Raw genomic sequence first — 23,199 nt, forward strand, 5'->3', positions numbered from 1 at the left:
GAAACAAATGAGGTATACTTTTCGAAGAAATTAGGCCAGTAAAGAAGAAACACAGTGCAGTTTAAAAAGGGACTCGAGGATTCCCACTGGCTCTTAAACATTCTGAAATTTGAATCTGTTACAACCACAATGAAACACTAATATAGGCTGTTGATAATCCCTACACCTTTGGTGAAAAACATAAAACCCAAAATGCAAGATTATTAAAATGAAACTTATTAAATTCATCTTATAAAATCAAGATTGTTCACATTGTTGGAAAGGATAATGTAATTACTGATGCGCTATCAAGAATATAAAAATACTGTTAAGTTGAAAATTTGAGAAAAGACAAGTTGTACAGATCCTGAATAAAGAATGCATGAGGGTGGATGAATATCATTTATCTATTTTTTTGAGTTTACCCTGTGATGAAACGCTTAGAAATAGCATTTCATCTCTTCAAGGGTAGAGGCGTATCAAGACCACACATATTTTGTTTGAAAATATAAATCAAAAGATTGAATTTTGGCGAATTTAGTTGTTTCATTTCGAACTCAAAGGAAAAGTAGAACTGTGTGGGGTCATTCAGTGGTTACAGAAATGCATACGAATTTTGCAGAAAATGAATTCTGATATATTTGTGATACACACTGCCAGGAGTCCTTGAAAATAAAATATAACTGCCCAGCAACGGAAAACTGATTGGCTTAAACTGTGAAGAAATAAAGCGGTTGCAATACACATCTTAAACGTGCACGCAATTGAAGTTGCTCCCTCCCTCGAAGGGTGAATGGATGAAATAACTCGTCAACTTGGAAAATGAAATCACTGACAATTCAAAGCAAGATCTAGGTCCAACTGACAAGCTACTGAATTCAGGTTTGGCAATGTATTTAACAACAATTTTTTAATTGTTGAAACATGTAGTGACGGCTTTTTATCTTACCGGCCACAATCAGGCATTAACCATCCTAGAGATTAAATAGGTCATATTTCACAGCAGTGACAGTGCATTGAATAATGAGGCTCAATTCCAAACACATTTCAACAGTTCGATTTCCAATTGTGACGAAGCATGCTAGATCTCCTGTGGAGATAGATCTGCTAGGTCTTCCTCTGAGGTAAATAGTGCCAAATCTCTCTTTGGGACAGACAAGGCTGATTATCCGTCTAGGGCAAATTTGGATGGATTTCCTTTTGGAAGAGTTTAGGCTGAATCTCCCACTCTCTTGGTCAGACTGTGCTGGATCTCTCTCTGGGACAGACTGCTAGATTTCTCTCTCTCTGTGGGACAGATGGGCCGGATCTCTCTCTCTCTTACACTTGCACTCTCTCTGGGACAGGCTGTGCCAGATCTCTCTCTCTCAGGGACAGACCGTGCCAGATCTCTCTTACTCTCTCGCTCTGGCACAGACTGTGCCGGATCGCTCGCTCTCGCTCTGGCACAGACTGTGCCGGATCGCTCGCTCTGGCACAGACTGTGCCGGATCGCTCCCTCTCGCTCTGGCACAGACTGTGCCGGATCGCTCCCTCTCGCTCTGGCACAGACTGTGCCGGATCGCTCCCTCTCTCTCTCCCTGGGACAGTCTGTGCCAGATTGATCTCTCTCTCTCCCCCGGGACAGTCTGTGCCAGATCTCTCACTCTCTCTCTCGCTGGGACAGTCTGTGCCGGATTCCACCCTGTCCCTGGGGCAGATTGCGCCGGATCTCAACTCCTTAATCTCTGGGGCAGGCGGTGCTGGATCTCTCTCTCTGGAACATCCTGTGCTGGATCTCTCCCTCTCTCTCTCTGGAACATCCTGTGCTGGATCTCACTCCCTGTCTGTCTCTCTCTGGAACATCCTGTGCTCGATCTCACTCCCTGTCTGTCTCTCTCTGGAGCATACTGTGCTGGGTCTCTCTCTGGAGCATACTGTGCTGGGTCTCTCTCTGGAGCATACTGTGCTGGGTCTCTCTTTGGAGCATACTGTGCTGGGTCTCTCTCTCTCTCTCTGGAACACACTGTGCTGGATCTCTCTCTCTCTCTGGGACACACTGTGCTGGATCTCTCTCTCTCTCTGGGACACACTGTGCTGGATCTCTCTCTCTCTCTGGGACACACTGTGCTGGATCTCTCTCTCTCTGGAACATACTGCGCTGGATCTCTCTCTCTCTGGAACATACTGTGCTGGATCTCTCTCTCTCTCTGGAACATACTGTGCTGGATCTCTCTCTCTCTGGAACATACTGTGCTGGATTTCTCTCTCTCTCTCTCTCTGGTACATACTGTGCTGGATCTCTCGCTCTCTCTCTGGAACATACTGTGCTGCATCTCACTCTCTCTCTCTCTCTCTCTGGAACATACTGCGCAGGATCTCTCTCTCTCTCTCTGGAGCAGACTGTGCTGGATCTCTCTCTCTGTGGAACATACTGCGCTGGATCTCTCTCTCTGTGGAACATACTGCACTGGATCTCTCTCTCTGTGGAACATACTGCGCTGGATCTCTCTCTCTCTGTGGAACATACTGCGCTGGATCTCTCTCTGTGGAACATACTGCGCTGGATCTCTCTCTCTCTGGAACATACTGCGCTGGATCTCTCTCTCTGGAACATACTGTGCTGGATCGCTCTCTCTCTGGAACATACTGTGCTGGATCTCGCTCTCTCTCTGGAACATACTGTGCTGGATCTCTCTCTCTCTCTGGAACATACTGTGCTGGATCTCTCTCTCTCTCTCTGTGGAACGTACTGTGCTGGATCTCTCTCTCTCTCTCTCTGGAACATACTGCGCAGGATCTCTCTCTCTCGCTCTCTCTCTCTCTCTGGAACATACTGTGCTGGATCTCTCTCTCTCTCTCTGTGGAACGTACTGTGCTGGATCTCTCTCTCTCTCTCTCTCTGGAACATACTGTGCTGGATCTCTCTCTCTCTCTCTCTCTCTGGAACATACTGTGCTGGATCTCTCTCTCTCTCTCTCTCTCTCTGGAACATACTGTGCTGGATCTCTCTCTCTCTCTGGAACATAGTGTGTTGGATCTCTCTCTCTGGAACATACTGTGCTGGATCTCTCTCTCTCGCTCTGTGGAACGTACTGTGCTGGATCTCTCTCTCTCTCTCTGGAACATACTGTGCTGGATCTCTCTCTCTCTCTGGAACACACTGTGCTGGATCTCTCTGGAACACACTGTGCTGGATCTCTCTGGAACACACTGTGCTGGATCTCTCTATCTCTCTCTCTGGAACATACTGTGCTGGATCTCTCTCTCTCTCTCTCTGGAACATACTGTGCTGGATCTCTCTCTCTCTCTCTCTGGAACATACTGTGCTGGATCTCTCTCTCTCTCTGGAACATACTGTGCTGGATCTCTCTCTCTCTCTGGAACACACTGTGCTGGATCTCTCTGGAACACACTGTGCTGGATCTCTCTGGAACACACTGTGCTGGATCTCTCTATCTCTCTCTCTGGAACATACTGTGCTGGATCTCTCTCTCTCTGGAACATACTGTGCTGGATCTCTCTCTCTCTCTGGAACATACTGTGCTGGATCTCTCTCTCTCTCTGGAACATACTGTGCTGGATCTCTCTCTCTCTCTGGAACATACTGTGCTGGATCTCTCTCTCTCTCTGGAACATACTGTGCTGGATCTCTCTCTCTCTCTGGAACATACTGTGCTGGATCTCTCTCTCTCTCTGGAACATACTGTGCTGGATCTCTCTCTCTCTCTCTGGAACATACTGTGCTGGATCTCTCTCTCTCTGGAACATACTGTGCTGGATCTCTCTCTCTCTCTGGAACATACTGTGCTGGATCTCTCTCTCTCTCTGGAACATACTGTGCTGGATCTCTCTCTCTCTCTGGAACATACTGTGCTGGATCTCTCTCTCTCTCTGGAACATACTGTGCTGGATCTCTCTCTCTCTCTCTGGAACATACTGTGCTGGATCTCTCTCTCTCTCTGGAACATACTGTGCTGGATCTCTCTCTCTCTCTCTCTGGAACATACTGTGCTGGATCTCTCTCTCTCTCTGGAACATACTGTGCTGGATCTCTCTCTCTCTCTGGAACATACTGTGCTGGATCTCTCTCTCTCTCTGGAACATACTGTGCTGGATCTCTCTCTCTCTCTGGAACATACTGTGCTGGATCTCTCTCTCTCTCTGGAACATACTGTGCTGGATCTCTCTCTCTCTCTGGAACATACTGTGCTGGATCTCTCTCTCTCTCCGGAACATACTGTGCTGGATCTCTCTCTCTCTCCGGAACATACTGTGCTGGATCTCTCTCTCTCTCCGGAACATACTGTGCTGGATCTCACTCTCTCTCCGGAACATACTGTGCTGGATCTCTCTCTCTCTCCGGAACATACTGTGCTGGATCTCTCTCTCTCTCCGGAACATACTGTGCTGGATCTCTCTCTCTCTCCGGAACATACTGTGCTGGATCTCTCTCTCTCTCCGGAACATACTGTGCTGGATCTCTCTCTCTCTCCGGAACATACTGTGCTGGATCTCTCTCTCTCTCCGGAACATACTGTGCTGGATCTCTCTCTCTCTCTGGAACATACTGTGCTGGATCTCTCTCTCTCTCTGGAACATACTGTGCTGGATCTCTCTCTCTCTCTGGAACATACTGTGCTGGATCTCTCTCTCTCTCTGGAACATACTGTGCTGGATCTCTCTCTCTCTCTGGAACATACTGTGCTGGATCTCTCTCTCTCTCTCTGTGGAACGTACTGTGCTGGATCTCTCTCTCTCTCTGGAACATACTGTGCTGGATCTCTCTCTCTCTCTGGAACATACTGTGCTGGATCTCTCTCTCTCTCTGGAACATACTGTGCTGGATCTCTCTCTCTCTCTGGAACATACTGTGCTGGATCTCTCTCTCTCTCTGGAACATACTGTGCTGGATCTCTCTCTCTCTCTCTGTGGAACGTACTGTGCTGGATCTCTCTCTCTCTCTGGAACATACTGTGCTGGATCTCTCTCTCTCTCTGGAACATACTGTGCTGGATCTCTCTCTCTCTATCTGGAACATACTGTGCTGGAGCTCTCCCTTTCTCTGTGGCACCCTGTGCTGGGTTTCCCTCTGTCTCTCTCTGGGGCAGACTGTGCTGTTTATGGTGCCTTTGAAGGGAATTTGCCGCCCTATCCCTTCACAGACAGCACAACCTTTTCCGTCCAGCCCTGTGCCCCAATTTACCTCATTGTCTATTAGTGCCTCGACCCGCGGATCGCTGTGGGACATCCTGGGGATGTCCTTGGTGGTGAAGGTGTACTTCCTCAGCTGAACTTCGCTCCATTGCCGGTTTGCATCTGCACTCCGCTCCGCCATCTCCCGTCGCCGCTTCCCCAGGAGTCTGGCTCCGCGACCGACACCCACCAACCGACAGCCTCTGTTCACTTCAAATCCGCAAACAACCGTGAGCGCTCACAGGAACCGCAACGCCGCCGAGCTCGAGAGCCGGGTCAGGGCACTGCGGCCTCGACCTAAGCCTTCCGCCACACCGCCCCCGCTTGTCCGGAGGACTTACATAGCTGACCACGGCTTCATCGTGGCGAGGCGCAAGCGACAAAAACTGCGAACAGCCCGCCCCCTGGAGGCCGGGAAGAATCCGTTCATCACTGACAGTCCGCTGAACGCTGCATTAAACGTCGCTCAACACGCATGCGTACTACTGCCCCAAAAGCGACCAGCGCCTGCGCAGTGAATTATTTAGGCCGTCCTCTCCGAATACTCATTCGCTCCCCCCGCTTAACGTATCCGATCTCTCTGAGCCTGCGCTGTAAAGGGAAGAGAAATGGCGTTGAGTGGTTGTTGGTTTCGCTGTCTGAGTCGGGGTGTAGGGAAAAGACTGCAGTTGGTAGGGAGCTCGGACAAATATGTCCGGGCTGGTGAGTACTGGTCTTTAAATCTTTTGTCATAAAGGCCGACAGTAATGTGGGAGTCAATGAAAGTGCGGTAACCTTGGGACAGTCAGGGGTCAGTATAGGTTCAGGACATTGCTGCAGCAAATAAAAACCAAAAAAACTGCGGATGCTGTAAATCAGGAACAAAAGCAAAGTTGCTGGAAAAGCTCAGCAGGTCTGGCAGCATCTGTGGAGGAGAAAACAGAGTTAATGTTGTATGAAAGATAAAGGGAAGTGCAGATGCTGGAGAATCCGAGATAACAAAGTGTAGAGCTGGATGAACACAGCAGGCCGAGCAGCATCTTCGGGTTGGTGACCCTTCCTTAGAACACCTTTCTATAACATCCCTACAATGCGGAAGCTGGCCATTCGGCCCTACTAGTTCACACTGACTCTCTGAACAGCATCCCACCCAAACTCAACCCACCCACACCCTTTCCCTGTAACCCTACAAGTCCTGTGGCTAATCCACCCAACATACACACCTCTGGACACTATGGGCAATTTAGCATTACCAATGCATCTAACTTGTATATCTTTGGACTGTGGGAGGAAACCGGAGCACCTGATGGAAACCCACACAGATATAGACAATGTGTAAGCTTCACAATGACAGTTGTCTGATGGTCTGTGGTGCTGGGAGGCAGCAGTGCTGCCACTGTGCCACCCCATTTGAGTCAGCCCCAGATGTTCACTGTCCATCAAAGCTGTCAAGTGGATGCAATGGTGAATGTTAGGTTTATTATCCGTAGGGGAGTTGCAAAACGATCTAAAATCAGGTCTATAACCTCATTGATGATCTCAAGCTGGTAGAGTAGAGTAGTAGCATTAATGAGCAAACCCATACATTAAATTCTTAGGTCACACTTTTCCACACCTAAAGTGGCCTAATATTTCAGATTTATCTTTTGGATAAGATGTTAATGTGAGTCATTATCTATCTGTTCAGGTGTTTGTAAAGTGTGCTGGTTAACATCCATTCCTCAAACAGCACCAATGGCACCCTAATATAAATTATACTGTGGGTACACTGATAATGAGACTTCAAATTGCAAGAGCAAAATTAATTCTTAAAAAGTGACACCATGGAATGGTAATAGTATGTTTTCCATTTAATCAGAGATATAACAGTACAGATAAATCTATAAGGGAAAAGTAAAGACTAATGGAAAGAGAGGTGTTAGTGTCCAATGTCATCAAATGGTGGTAGGTAACAATTGATGTGAGGATGGGGCAAGACAAATGAACTTGGCAAATCATGGCAGAAGTGGCTACAAGTAGAAGTTTGAAATTTAAAGCAAAGGTAGAAAGTATTGGACATACTCAGTGGGTCAGGCAGCATCTGCAAAAAGAAACAATCTTAACATTTCAGGTCAATTATTGAGCTGCTGAGTATTTCCAGCATTTTGCATTTTAATATGTCAATATATCTTTAAATGGTCCTTTCAACATTGCTATGTGATATAAGATGTTTGCCAGAGGTGTTCAAAAAGATGAACTGAAAGGGAGATATTAGGGAAGGTGACCAAAAGTTTGATACAGGTGCTGCTTTCAGCAAAGTCTTAAAGATGTGTCAAGTCAGTGGAGATGAGGAGAAGCATTCCAGATCTATCTATCTTCCCGTGTTCCCTGCTGAAAGGCAAATCTGACTCAATTGTGCCAAGATCTCCACTGTGGCTAAGGCAAGGATGCTGGTCCTGAAGTATCCCAGCCACTACTGGGATCAAACCCAGTGTTCTGTCTACCAACCTGGCCATCCGGCCTATTGAGCCAACTGCTCCCTATCTCGATTTCCCCCAATGAGTTGAATTACTGTATCAGCATACAACTTTACATCTGTGTTGTATTTTGGAGATAATGTTAATGAGGGTGCAAGTTCCAATTTTCTTGTAATCCCGTAACTGAGGAGCAATCTCTCTTGCTCCTAACTCCCTGCCATTGGTACGTGTTGGGTGGATATGCAGGTTGACACTCAACGGGTTTGGTTGTGTTATGAATGTACCTTCTGTGGTGAAATTCTAGATCACAAAAGCATGTATTTGCAGCATAGAAGAAGACTCTTCAACCTACCAGGTTTGTGCTGCTGACAAAGAATTATTATGTCTGATCCATTTTCCAGTTCTCAAGTCTATAATCTTGCAGTAACAGCCCTTTTGAGGGTTTCTGCCTTTACCACACTTTCAGGTAGTGAGTGATTATAGACCTAAGTCATCTCAGGTCATTGCAAGGATGAAATGAAGAAGGAAAGGGGGCAAATGCAGGAAAGAACAGTAAAAACAAAAAGGTCATGGTAGATGTACAGTTATAGGAGGTTACTGCAATATGGTGGTGTGAGATCATTGAAGGAATTTAAACGCAAGAATTATCGTGTTAAGTTACGTAACAAGATGTGGAGCTGGATGAACACAGCAGGCCAAACAGCATCAGAGGGGCAGGAAGGCTGACGTTTCGGGCCTAGACCCTCCTTCAAAGAGCGTAATTTTTAAGTTAGGTATTTTGGAACCAGGATTCAGTGAGGATAAGAGGTGATTGCATCTGAATTTGTGTGAAATACGTTGGAAGCATTGTTAGATAAACACCAGTTTACAGGGGTGAAAGAGATATGATGGATCGATGACCTTTGGGAAAGTTTAGTCTGAAGGTGAGAAAGGCATAGAAGAGGAGGAGTTTAGCAGCAGGTGGAGTAAGATGGATGGGAGAAGGGCTGTGTTGTTCAGGGTGTGCTACAGGTTCACTTCTGAATTCTGTTTTCCAGCAATGTGTATTTTCACACGCATGTCGGACTGTAGACTGGAACTATAGACATATTTCTTTACATTCCATGGCAGACCAAAATCCCATCTGCTCTTGCTGCCTGTTTTTAGTGTACGTTGTAAGTTTTCACAGGTTGATAATGAAGCTGTTTGGCTGTATTGTGATTGCACCTCCTTTGGGCACCGGAACCTAGAGTTTCTGGTCTAGAGGTAGGGACTTTACAAATTGTGCCATGAGACCTCTGGTTATACAGGTAGAAATATTGGATTTGGGGTAGGAACTTAATCTCTGAGTCAAATAAGATACTGAGCTTTCAAGCTTCTTGGTGCAGCCTGCGACAGTACTGGGTGACGTAAATAGAATTTTTACAAATTCCTTCATGGGCTTTGGGTGGCATGGCCACCAGATGTTGCCCAATCCTAATTGCCCTTGAGATGGTGGTAGTGAGCCACCTTCTTGAAGCACTGCATTCTTTTTGTTGAGTGTGGAAGGACTTGAAAAGATGACAAGGGGAGTTAAAAGTTAATCTCCTTGCTTGTGGGTCCGAATTGTAATGTGGACCAGGCAAGGTGGAGAGAGCAGATTTCCTGCAGGGCAGTAATGAACCATATGTTTTTCTGTAACCAGTGAACATTTCGTAGTCACTATTGCTAATAGTCTCACTAGTATCCATGGTAGGTTTCAGACATGTCTCTACAGTATCAAGCTGGCTGTCGAGATTACTAGTCTAGGTTACTACCATCTCCTGTGAGAAGGGTAGCAACCTTGGCCGCTCACCCAGCATTCTCAACTAAAGAACCTATTTTCACAATAGAGTTATCTGGGAATGGGAGAATGGTACACAGCGCTAATAAATGTGGGTAGATAACTGTTGTGCTCCTGCTCCTGTGTCTGTCTGCAGTTATCAAAGTGTGTGCCACTAAATCATGTTCTGCCTCCTAGACAGGAATGGAAGACACAACTTTGAAAGAGGGCAGGTGAAAGGTTCACTTTGTTATTTTTGTTAATGCTTTGTGTTTTCCTTTGTAGCCTCCAGTATTTCTAAGGATATGCTGCCAGGTCCATATCCCAGAACGCCAGAGGAAAGAGCACAAGCAGCAAAAAAATACAATATGAGGGTGGAAGATTATGAACCATATCCTGATGATGGAATGGGGTGAGTTTATTTCTGTAAAACAAGTTTCCTATTAGATAAGGAAGAACAGATGTCTACCAAACTTTCACATATTGGTAGGAAAATACGTAATCAAATGCTCTTGCAGCAAACTCTTTAAAGTTCATTCATAGGATGTGGGCATTGTTGACATTTATTGCCCGTCCTCAGTTGACCTTGGAAAGGTGATAAGGAGCTACGTTTTTTTAATACAATTGACTGGATTCCTAGAGATTTCAGTGTCACCCACAATTCTGAGAATCTGCATCAGGCAGGCCAGATTCTCAAATGTAGGTGACACTAAAAATTTCCTTCCTGGGGGGACATTTTGAGCAATTTGTTCTTTGTGTTTTGGCAAACCAGTAGATTATAAAACATAGGAGCAAAATCAGCCATTTGACCCACTCGTTGAGATTGTGGTTGATTTGGCAATCCTCAACTCTACTTTCCTGCCTTATGCCTATAATCCTTAATCCCTTTAAAAATATATCTATCTCAGGCTTGAATACACTTAATAACCTAGCCTCAATAGACTTCTGTAATAAAGAACTCCGCAGATTCACTAGCTCCTAAGAGAAGTAAGTTCTCCACATCTCTGTCTTATACTAACACCTGCAGTTATGTCTTCTGGCCCTGGAATCTCCAATAGGAGAAGCAACCTTTCCACATCTATCCTTTTAAGCTCCCTTAGGAATCATCATGTTTTGATAAGGTCGCCTGTCACTTTGTAAAACTGAGTACAAGGCCAATCTATTCAACTGCTCCTCGTAGATAATCCTTCCACAACTGAGATTAGCATACTGAACCTGCCTTCAATGACAGTATATCTTCCGTTAGAAATTGGGACAAAAATGTCTATAATATTTTAGCTGTGTCTGACCAGTGCTTGAATAGTTTTAGCAAGAAATCCCTATCTTTATACATTATTCCATTTTGAAATAAAGACTAAAGTTCTATTAGCTTTCCTTATTACCTGCTGAATTAGATGCTAGCCTTTTGTGATTCCTGCATGAGAAACCCCAAATCCCACTGTGCTACAGCTTTCTGTAGCCTTCCCCTTTAAATAATATTCAGCTCTTCTAGTCTTCCTGCCAAAGTGCACAATTTCACATTTTCCCACTTGTATTCCATCTGCCAAGTTATTGCCTACTTGCTCAACCTGTCTGTATCCTTCTCTCGACTCCCTGTCAGCTTCACCACCTGTCTTCCTTTGTGTCATTTGCAAACTTTCAATTTCCTCATCCGAGTCATTAATAATAAATAACTGTGGCCACAGCACTGATACTTGTGGCACTCCAGTGGTTACAGGTTGTTCTCCTGAAAATGGCCCTTTTCCCCAGGTCTCTGTCTTCTCTTAGTTAGCCAATCCTGTATACGTGTTAATTTACTATCCCAAACACCATGGGGTGTTATTATGAATAATTAGCTCATGACTTCTGGAGTTCCAAGTGTTACATCTACTGCTTGCCCTTCCCCCCCTTTTTTTTCTTTTTAATCGTGTTTGTGACTTCCTTAAAGAACACTAATAAATTTGTCAGGCATGATTTTCCCTTCATAAAGGCATGTTGACACTGCTTGATTATGTTCTGTATTTCTAAATGCTCTGTTTTCTCCTATGATTTACGCTAACATTTTTCCAATGACACATGTTACACTAATTTGCCAGTAGTTTCATGGGAGATGCACACTGAGAGAATGGGGACGTGAAAGAGAGGTTGACAGAGGGAAGGAAGGATTTATTTTGAAAGACGGTCTGAAACAAACCACTAAAGCAGTGAGAGAAGTGGGTATGAGAAGGAATGAGAGAATAGATAAACTGGAAAACAAATAGAAAAAAGTTATTACAAGTTAAGAGATGCAAAAAGATAGTGAGACAATGATATTTTATAAGGTATTTTTGTCCATCAACAGTGCTGGAAGATATTAAGTCAACCTTTTGAAACAAAATGAATTGAGTACATGTGCTGACTTGCAGAGAATAGATCCTGGATTCCGGAGAAGTACAGTGTTTATCGAATTGAATAACAACAGTAAAGTCTGCTGGATAAATATCCCATTTAATTGGACTTCAATTTAGTTTCTCTGTACAAGAAAAACTATTGATGTGATAAAGAAAATAAAATGATAGCAGCTTTTCCGATGAATATTTTGTACAGGTCCGAATACCTGTTTAAAGAAATAATGTCACTGGAAAATTAGCTCTGTGGTTATAGTCTGCTGGATACTGCACCTGGACTGTTGTTTTTTTTTCATTTTACATTGACCATTGTTCACTTCCCTTCTGTTTTCTGTCCTATGCTGGTCAGATCTAGCATAACTATTTCAGTTTCAGTCAAAGTTATATTAGACTATTCAGTTTACTTTTCTCATAACAGATTTGGGGACTATCCAAAACTACCAGACCGGTCGCAACAAGAGCGAGATCCTTGGTACACATGGGATGAGCCCGACCTGCGAAGAAACTGGGGTGAACCGGTAAATGGCAATCCTGAGTATCCATGTAGTATTCCTGCCCAGTTGGCTCCTAATTTATATTTTTGTAAAGTCTTGAATATTTCTGAAGCCTCGTCCTTTAGTTATTGTAATGTTCTGAGAAAATAATGGTTCAAAAAAATCCCAAGTGTTTTTCTATTTAACTTTATATTTGTATCATAGTTCACACCTAATCCCAATTCACTGTGGGTTTCTGCAGTTTAAAGCAAGGATCATTGGCCACCAGTTATGAGTGAGGGAACATTTTTTTTTTCTATCTAATTTATTATGATTGTCCTGGTCAAGATCAGTTAATTAGGTGAAACATTGACTCTTCCTGGCCGTACGTGTCAGTACCTGATATGTTGGCTAAAATAAAAGACAGAAGGTGAGATCTTGCATTTATAAAGCACCTCAGAAGTGCTTCACCATCACTGTCTCCAAATAGTTGACTATTATGTTTGGGAAAGGTTCATACTTGTTCACAGACAAGGCTTCACTAACAGTACCAAGGGGAATGACCAACCAATTTGTTTAGGTATTGGTTGTGAGACAAATGTTGGCTGTCCATTGGTGCAACATCTGGAAGAGTTACTATGGAATATTTTGCATCCACTTGATGAAGCATTCAGGATAGTACTTCAGTTTATCATCGCAGCAAAAAGATGGTACCTCTCACAATGCAGCACTCCCTCAGCATGCACTGATTTGGGAGACTGAAATAATGGCCTCAAGTTCCTGCAGTTAAATTTGAATTAGCATTTTTTCTCTTATGCAGGAGGTGTTAGTTTTGAGTCCCATAACAAACATCAAGCATGTGATATGTGTGCTAAGTACACTGCAGTACTGAGGAAAGCTTGCATTCTGTGAAGTACCATTTGACTGCTTCAAACGTAAAGATATTGTAAGAAAAGCTGAAGATTTTCTTTTTTTGGCAAGGCAGCCGATTCAATGTTCAGTTTTTCACTCTCATCAAATGATTTCAATGTGTTACCCATCTAACAGTAGTTTGCACAGTCTTCAAGTACCTCTTTTTTATGTGGATTACTTTGCTATACTTGGATGATTTGATAAGGTAACATTTAACATCAGCTTTTAATATGCTATTTTAAATTTTATTTAATTTTTAAAATTACTTTTTCCAGATGCACTGGGATTTTGACATGTTCATTAGAAATCGTGTGGACACCTCTCCAGGACCTGTGGACTGGAATACTATGGTCAAAACATTGGGTGGCTTTGTAGGCTTTATGCTGTTCATGTTCTTCCTCGGGGAGTTATTCCCTTCATATCAGCCTGTGGTAAGACCGTTAGCTGAGTTAACCTCTCATTATTTTATTCTAGAACATAGAACAGTACAGCACAGAACAGGCCCTTCAGCCCACAATGTTGTGCCGACCATTGATCCTCATGTGTGCACCCTCAAATTTCTGTGACCATATGCATGTCCAGCAGTCTCTTAAATGACCCCAATGACCTTGCTTCCACAACTGCTGCTGGCAACGCATTCCACGCTCTCACAACTCTCTGTTTAAAGAACCCGCCTCTGACATCCCCTCTATACTTTCCACCAACCAGCTTAAAACTATGACCCCTCGTGCTAGCCATTTCTGCCTTGGGAAATAGTCTCTGGCTATCAACTCTATCTATGCCTCTCATTATCTTGTATACCTCAATTAGGTCCCCTCTCCTCCTCCTTTTCTCCAATGAAAAAAGTCCGAGCTCAGTCAACCTCTCTTCATAAGATAAGCCCTCCAGTCCAGGCAGCATCCTGGTAAACCTCCTCTGAACCCTCTCCAAAGCATCCACATCTTTCCTATAATACGGCGACCAGAACTGGACGCAGTATTCCAAGTGCGGTCTAACCAAAGCTTTATAGAGCTGCAACAAGATCTCACGACTCTTAAACTCAATCCCCCTGTTAATGAAAGCCAAAACACCATATGCTTTCTTAACAACCCTGTCCACTTGGGTGGCCATTTTAAGGCCATTTATTCTGTCTTATTGATTTACTGTGTTCAATGCTGCTGTGAACTTTGTTCTTTTAAAGCTGCAAACACACCACCCTAGATGATTCTCCATTTCACCATACCCAAATTATAGATGTTGGTGTGTTCACTGAGCTGGGAGGTTTGATAACATTTTGTCCCCTTTCTAGGTGACATCGTCAGTGCTGTGTGTGAAGGACTGTTGTCTTGTGCCAGTTCAGATTTACATGGTCAGGTTTTTGCTGTTTCCAATAGATGCTGGTCCAGGTTGTGCGGTGTAATGGTCAGTATATTGGGCCTAATTCATTGTGTTTGTTGATAGAGTCCATGGATGAATGCCAAGTGTCCAAAAATTCCCTAGCTGTCCTCTGTTTGGCATGTCTTAGGACAGTAGTGTTGTCCCAGTTGAAAATGTAGTTTTTCTCATCTGTGTATATTGAAACTGAGGACATCTGGTTGTGTCGTTTAGCTGCTAGCTGGTTTTTGTGGATGTGGGTTGCTAGCTGTCTGCCTGTTTGTCCCAAGTATTTTTGTGCAGTCTCCATTTGGTATCTTGTAAACCATATTCATCCTGTCCCTGGTATCTATTGGATCTTAAACCCTGGTCGGTTGCTGTCTTAGTATGGCTGCCGGTTTGTGTGCTGTCATGATTCAGAGTGGTTTGAGTAGTCTGGCTGTCAGTTTGGAGGTTTTTTATATATGGTAAGGTGGTTATTGTTTCAGGTTTTGGTGTGTCCTGGTTGTGTTTGTTGGCTAGGCATCTGTGGATGAAGCTGCGGGGGTGTCCATTCCCGGTAAAGACCTGTACAGATCCACGCCAAGCTCTGGATCAGAGACGTGGACAACACTTTTGTAATTATGAAAAGAACAGAAATTGAGAACACCCACTGACTCATGAACACCATATTCACAGGGATCTAATTTACAAGAGAGGAGGAAAACAACAACAAACTCCCGTTCCTGGACATGATGGTGGCAAGAAAAGAGAACAGTGACTTCACTACAAAAATATACGGGAAATCCACACGTATTGACCAGGTCTTAAACTATCACAGCAACCTCCCCAACACTCTCAAGAGGAGCTGCATTAGGACTCTGTTCAAATGGGCTGCTACCCCGGCAGCTTCATCCACAGATGCCTAGCCAACAGACAACACTACCAGGACATGCCCAAACACAAAGCAATAACCACCCCTGTCATATATAAAAAACACCTCAAATGACAGCCAGACTTAGACCGCAAGGAATGATTACAGCACATAAACCGGCAGCCACACTAAGACAGCAAGTGACCAGGGGTAAAGACCCAATAGATACTATGGACAGGATGAATGTGGTTTACAAGATACCATGCGGAGACTGTTTTTAAAAAAAAAAGTGAGACCAATAGGCAGACAACTAGCAACCGGCATCGACAAACACCAGCGAGCAACTAAATGACACAACTAGGTGTTAAAATGTGAGGCTGGATGAACACAGCAGGCCAAGCAGCATCTCAGGAGCACAAAAGCTGACGTTTCGGGCCTAGACCCTTCATCAGAGGTGATGAAGGGTCTAGGCCCGAAACGTCAGCTTTTGTGCTCCTGAGATGCTGCTTGGCCTGCTGTGTTCATCCAGCCTCACATTTTATTATCTTGGAATCTCCAGCATCTGCAGTTCCCATTATCTCTGACACAACTAGGTGTTCTTGGTTTCAATACACACAGACAAGAAAAACTACACTTTCAACTGGGACAACACGCCTGTCATAGGACAAGCCAAACACAGGACAGCTAGGGAATTCTTGGAGGCTTGGCATTCATCCACAGACTCCATGAACTAACACGTTGAATTAGACCCAGTATACTGACCATTACAACGCACGACCAGAAGCAGCAAAAACGTGAACATGTAAATTTGAACCGGCACAAGACAACAGCACTCCACAGCACTGAGGATGTCATCACCTACAAAGGGGACAAAACATGTGCTATCAAACCTCTGAGCTCAGTGAACACACCAACATCTACAACCAGCATCCGAGCTACAAATCTGCACTCAACCCTGAATATCTAAGCTATACTGAAATTAACACATTCTGAGTCACAGACCAGCAAACTACTCTGCTGGAAATCTGAAATAGAAAATGCTAGAGATACTGAGGGTTTTCTTAGATCTACATATTTTTGCACTGCAAACTGTGGACATTGAGTGAGAGTTAGATTGGGAAGTGTATTACCCTGTCTGAGTTGAACACTATTGGCACTCACTATAAAGGCTCATGGACTGCCCCACAAGGAAAAACATCCTTTCTATGTCCACCTGGTCAAGACCATTCAGGGCCCTCTGCACTTCAACAGAACAGAGAGACCAGCAGGTTCAGGTACATAGTTTATTGAAAATTATGTCACAGGTAGACATGGATGTAAAGAATGCATTTCAAACGTTTGCCTTCATTGCTCAGACCATTGAGTTTAGGAGTTGAGATGTCATGTGACAGCTGTATAGGACTTTGAGGCCACTTTTGGAGTACTGTGTACAATGCTGGTTGCCCTGCTATAGGAAGGACAGGGTACTAAAAAGATTTATTAGGATGTTGCCTGGACTGGAGGGCTTGAGTTATAAGGAGAGGCTGGGACTTTTCTTTTCCTGGCATGTAGGTGGACAAGGGGTAACCCTAGAGAAGTTTATAAAATCAGTAGGGGCTTAGATAAGCTGAATAGCAAAGGTCTTTTCCCTTGGGTTGGATGAGTTCAAAACCAGACGGCATAATTTTAAATTGAGAGGAGAAAGATTTAAAAGGGACCTTAGGGGCAAAATTTTCACACAGAGTAATGTATATATGGAATGAACTGGCAGAGGAAGTGCTAGATGTAGATATAGTTAAAACAATTAAAAGACATCTGGACAGGTCATGAATAGAAGAGGTTTAGAAGGATATGGGCCAAGTGCAGGCAGACAAGTTTAGCTTGGGAAACTAGTTCGGCATGGAGAATTGGACTGAAGGATCTGTTTCCATGCTGTGTGACTGTATAGTCAAATGAATTAAAAAATAAACAGGATAATTATCTTCAGGAAAAAAAGGGGAATGATGTCCAAATGTAATGGTTGGGGTACATTGTCTTGACTAACATTTGACTTTAATTCTCTTTACAGGCTCCTAAACAGTATCCATACAATAACCTGTACCTGGAGAATGGAGGAGCACCTGACAAAGAAATGCCCGAAGTGCCCAATTATAAAATATGACCAGTCTTCTTTGTCTGTTTGTCAGACAGTATTCATCTTGGAATGGTCTCTTATTCTGTACAGTTAAGAATGTAATAAATGTATGAATATTAATGATTAGCATTTTTATTTTTCATAAATGAGATGCTAGTGTTTTAGGGATTATCCCTGCAGTTATGATGGTACAAAGATTCTTTTATGTTGTCTATTTCTAACCTTCCTTTTTGAAGTCTAAGCTTTCAACCAAAATAGATTTTGTAATCATGATTGACTGCATTCTGTGTTGAGTCATAAATTCTTTTAGCTACGGGACCCAATGTGCCACTGATCTGATTATCTGACCTGATCATGGACAGCATGCCATTGTCTTTGGCTGTGAATCACAACTCAGTCTCAGATTTTAGGTCAAAATGAGAAAATATATGAAAGGGAGAAGTGATCTTATTAAAACATACAAGTTCCTGAGGGGACTTGACAGACTGGATGCTGAAAAGATGTTTCCATTTTGGGAGAAACTATACCTAGGGAGCTGGCTTAAAAAATGAGTTTTTGACATCAAATTGAAATGAGAATTTTTTTCCCTGAGGATAGTTAATCTGAAGTTCTCTTTCTTCAAAAAGAAGTGAAGGTAGAGTCATGTAACATTCTAACACTAAATTAGATGTATCCTTTGACTCCCATGTCAAACATATCTAAAAGGAGGAGGGTAGAGTTGAGGCTAAAATTAGATCAGCCAATTCTGTCAGAGCTCCTGTTCCTAAGTCATATGTTTATATGAGAAAAAAAATTAGTACTTGGCTAAACTGACCGGATATATTCAAAGCAAGAAACTCTTTCAACAGTTGGGAGTTAACGAATTGAAATAGTATGGCCCAGACATCAAACTTCTTTGTGCAAGGGACCATGTTTCAAATTCTTTTGTGCTCTGGCTGGTGAGAGTTTCAGAAAGTAAAGGCAACAGACAATAGAATTAATCACAGCAACTAAAACTGTGCATCTTTACACATGTGTCTGTGCTCAATGAAGTTTTGATAGGTTTAGCAAAGTGTGACAGTAAAGTTTGCAGTATGTTCCATCTCCCCCCTCATACAGGCAGGCTGTCTCGTCTTAATGGTGGATCTCCTCTTGTACACTTTCTTAGAAAGGAAAATAATTCTAAGGCCATTCAGCCCTTCAAGTCTGCTCTGCCATTGTTGTAAGGTCATTGCTAGTCTGATTGTACTCACACTTCCATTATGAGTGTGTTATCCCTTGACTCCATTATCCATCAAAAATCTTACTCGCCCTTCACCTTTAGATTGTCATAAGCAACTGGATTAAATCCAATGTGCTGTTTTAGTCAACACTGGAGAAAAATATAGATCCTACTCAAGTACAGAACTGTTCACTAGAAGCGCACACATAGTAGATTTGCTACAAAAAGTATTCCAGAAATGTAGGCAGAGATTCACTTAGAATAAGGACATCACATATATGTAATCCACCAGGCTATTTGGGTTCTAATAACTGTAGATAGTTTGTTTGAATGGGGACGTAGATACTTAAGTGCAGGTTTTAATAAATGAATTAGATTTCTCTGTTTTCTGTATTTATATTTCTGCGCCATCATTAACCAAACTGTTCCTTTGCCCAGAAAATTTGTCTCTTAATTTGTTATAAACATTCCACTATTTTAACTGAACTTGTATCCATTGATCTGTACAGGTTTCAAGTAAAGTCAGATTTACTTAGCATTATCTCTAAATAAAATAACATTTTTAAGAAGACCAGGCTTTTAGATTGCATAAGATATTAATTTGTTTATATGTCACTACCTTTGAGCAACAAGTAGTCTGTATCTCTGGTATTTCAGCGGTGTATTCACACAGCACTCCATATTGGGGCAGGATACTGCTTGCTGTGAAATAGTGGCCCTTTAGAAAGAAGTGCATTTGTGAATTTTAAATATTGCATTGTATCAATCAACTTAACACTTACAGTGGTGGGTTAAGGTTGATTTAGGAGTGATATGAACTTCTGGAAATTGGAATTCTAAACTACCTTGCTTTGAAGTCCTGGCATTTTGCCAAGCTCAGGCCAGTAGCTTGGCTTAAATATGAAAAAGAGCAATGCTCAAGTTTAAATTTGTTTACTGAAAGAAAAATGTAAGAGGAAATCTTATTATCTGGGTGTTTCAGTGGAAAAGTTGATCCATTTTCTTGCCCAGGACTTATCAATTAACCCTTCCACTTGGAACCTCAAGTAGCTTGACGTCATCCAGGCCAAAGCAACCTGTTTGATTAGCCCCCTATCTTATACCTTAATGTTGAGTCCCTTCACTGACATAGTGGCTACTGGGAATATCATTTTCAATATGCACTACAGCAACTCACCAAGGCTGCTTAGATGACATCTACTAAACCTTCAAACTGTACCTAAAAGAATAAGTTTAGCAGTTACAAAAAGACACCACTACCTGCAAGTTCTCCACAAAGCCACATGTCATTCTGACTTGGAAATCCAACAACAAACATAATTTAACTATTCAAAAACAAACTGATCAAACTACCAGTTTTTCACAAGCTATAAGTGGTAATCTTATCATTTTATACTGTGGTTGGTTTGCTTGCCGTGCTGATTCTTTTAGTTCGCAGAAGTTTCATTACCCTGCTGGGTAAGATCATCAGTGCAACCTCCGATGGAAAACTGTTGTGTTTTCCTGCCTGATTTTTTAAAACTGAGATCCATTTGAATTGATTACCTCATTTCCATTTTTTTCTTTGCAGTGGTGGTTATAAGAAAAACCAGAAATGAGGTAATCAACTCCAACAGACCCCTGAGTTTAAATAACAGGCATGAAAACACAACAGCTCTTCATTGGAAGCTGCACTGATGATATTACCCAGCAGGGTAATGAAACATTTGTGAACTAACGAACCACCTTGGCGAGCAAACTAAGAACAGCATCCACAACCCGAGCTACAAATCTACTCAAGAACCTCATCATTTTATAGTATAAGTGTGTTGAAAGAAATCTGGATAGCCCCAAATTAATAAGCAAATAACAAACCAAATAATGTGATGCTTTAACATATCAAAACTTTTTTGTAAGATAGTCAAGACTTGACAATCATTTCTATTGTCACAGTTGATGCACCACTGGCAACCATATCTTTAACTACCTCAGCCTAAAGCCATCAAATTAATGTCCCTTAATGTCTCTACCCTCTCATGCACTTCTTAAGTCCACCTCTGATGCTGCTTGGCCTGTTGTGTTCATCCAGCTCTACACTTTGTTGTCTGCACTCATGTTCCATGTGTTCAGTGTCAGATTTTTTATGCTTAAGAAAGCATATAAGATACTTGCATTTATTAGTCAATGCATTGAATACAAGATTAAGGAGGTTGTGATTGATCTGTGTATGATATTAATTAGGCCATAGCTGAAGTGTGCAGTTTTGGTCACCATACTGTAGGAAGGATGTGATTTTATTAGAGAGTATACAGAGACAACTGCCAGGACATCGCCTAGGCTGGAATAATTCAACTATGAGATGGAATAGGCTGGGATTTTTGTTCGAGCAGAGAAGGCTGAAGGGGGGATCTGACTGAGGTGTACAATATTTTGAGGGCTATAGAGTTATTAGATAAGGTGAAATTGTCCCTCGAGTTCCTGTTTCTAGGGGTCACTTTTAACGAAAGACACAGGAGATTTAGAAGGGATTTGAGAATGTTTTTTACCCAGAGGATAGTGGCTCTTTTTTATTCATTCCCAGGATGTCAATGTCACTGTCTAGGCCAGCATTTATTTCCCAGCCCTAATTGGCCAGAGGGCAGTTAAGTATTAGCCATATTGCTGTGAGTCTGGAGTCACGTGTAGGCCAGACGAGATAAGGACCGCAATTTTTTTCCCTACAGGACACTAATGGACTAGATGGGTTTTTTTATTTCAAATCAATTGACAATGATTTCATGGTTATTAATAGACTCCTAATTCCAGATATTTATTGAATTCAAATTCCACCCTGCTCCCCAGAATATTACTGGACAATTATTCCAATAGGCCATCACCTCACTACTATCCGGAACTCTCTGCCTCAAAGGGTGGTAGATCCAGGGCCCCTCAAACGTTTAAGAACTAATTAGACGAATACTTGAATGCAAATCATACAAAACTACTGGCTAAGTGCTGGAATATAGGATTGGAGTAGATGGATTTTTGATGACTGGCATTGACACAGCGTGCTGAAGGGTTTCTTTCTTGGCTGTAAAAACTATGACAGGGACAATTAGCCATTTGGATACAGAACTGGCTCAAAGGTATAAGTCAGAGGGTGGTGGTGGGAGGCTGGAGGCCTGTGACCAGTGGTGTGCCACAAGGTTCAATGCTGGGTCCATTACTTTTTGTCTTTTATATGAATTATTTGGATGTGAACGTAAGAGGTAGGGTTAGTAAATTTTCAGAAGACACCAACATTTGGGGTATAGTGGACAGCAAAGAAGGTTACCTCACAGTACAACGGGATCTTGATCTGATGGGCCAATGGGATGAGGAGTACAGATGGAGTTTAAATAAATGTGACGTGCTGCATTTTGTAAAGGCAAATCAGTGCAGTACTCATACACTTACTGGTAAGATCCTGGGGTTTGTTACTAAATAAAGAGACCTTGGAGAGTATGTCATTAGTTTGTTGAAAGTGGAGTCGCAGGTACATAGGCTAGTGAAGGCAGTGTTTGGTATGCGTGCCTTTCTTGGTCAGTGTACTGAACATAGGAGTTGGGAGGGATGTTGCAGCTGTACAGGCAATTGGTTAGGTCGCTTTTGGAATGCTGCATGCAGTTGTGGTCTCCCTGCTGTAGGAAGGCTGTTGTGAAACTTGAAAGGGTTCAGAAAACATTTACAAGGATATTACCAGGGTTGAAGGTTTTAAGCTATAGGGAGAGGCTAAATAGACTGGGGCTATTTTCCCTGGAGTATTGGAGGTTGAGAGGTGACCTTATAGAGGCTTGGGTATGGTAAATAGACAAGGTCTTTTCCCCAGGGTGGGGGAGTCCAAAACTAGAGGGCATAGGTTTAAGGTGAGAATGGAGAGATTTAAGAGGGTCCAAGGGGCAACATTTTCATGCAGAGAGTGATGCATGTATGGAATGAGCTGGTAGAGGAAGTGATGGAAACTGGTACAGTTATGATATTTAAAAGACATCTGAATGGGTATATGAATAGTAAGGATTTAGAGTGAATTGAGCCAAATGTTGGGAAATAGGATGAGATTACTTTAGGGTGTCTGGTTGGCTTAGACAAGTTGGATCAATGGATCTGTTTCCTTGCTGTCCATCTCTATGGCTATGCTTACATGATGCATCGTGGAACTTTTGATTACCTCTTAGGTTATAAATTTACATAAGAAGCATGGTCTAATCAGTCTTTGTTCAGTTTATCTTGATCTTCTGGCTATCTTTCCTCATCTACCTCTATTATTAAAACACAGGATAACCAACTATACTAGATTTTAACTGGGCATCCTGAAATTGAAGCAGTTGTTCTGCATGTTGAGAGATAGTAGGCTGGTTTGTTTGTATTTAGGGTGTATGTGTCAAACATCTTCCAAAGAGACACTTGCAGAAGGCGAGTCTCCCCTTCTGAACACGCTTGACTTTTTCGTTTGGGGCGGTGCTAATGATGCTAATCACTCATCTTTATCAATATGGTGGAAGATAACGTTAGCTCACCGACTCTCATAGCAGTGCCTTCCTTTGGGAACAAAATTGGAAATA

General features: G+C 42.7%; 2 protein-coding genes across 2 annotated transcripts in view; one reads left to right on the top strand and one right to left on the bottom strand.

Annotated features, from left to right (window-relative positions):
* hif1an (hypoxia inducible factor 1 subunit alpha inhibitor) overlaps window positions 1-5,525 on the bottom strand; it is a 68,228-nt gene extending 62,703 nt beyond the window's left edge. Inside the window, exon 1 of the mRNA XM_059640400.1 lies at window positions 5,165-5,525. Within this exon, the coding sequence (XP_059496383.1) occupies window positions 5,165-5,296 (132 nt within the window). The 5' untranslated portion in view covers window positions 5,297-5,525. The remainder of the gene's footprint in view (window positions 1-5,164) is intronic.
* A 147-nt stretch (window positions 5,526-5,672) lies between these two features.
* ndufb8 (NADH:ubiquinone oxidoreductase subunit B8) lies at window positions 5,673-17,559 on the top strand. The gene is made up of 5 exons (XM_048563360.2): window positions 5,673-5,856; window positions 9,655-9,781; window positions 12,154-12,253; window positions 13,396-13,551; window positions 17,374-17,559. The coding sequence occupies exons 1-5, from the start codon at window positions 5,763-5,765 to the stop codon at window positions 17,464-17,466; spliced, it is 570 nt and encodes a 189-aa protein (XP_048419317.1). The 5' UTR covers window positions 5,673-5,762; the 3' UTR covers window positions 17,467-17,559.
* Window positions 17,560-23,199: the final 5,640 nt, after the last annotated feature.

Source organism: Stegostoma tigrinum, chromosome 37, assembly GCF_030684315.1.
Source record: "Stegostoma tigrinum isolate sSteTig4 chromosome 37, sSteTig4.hap1, whole genome shotgun sequence".
NCBI lineage: Eukaryota > Metazoa > Chordata > Chondrichthyes > Orectolobiformes > Stegostomatidae > Stegostoma > Stegostoma tigrinum.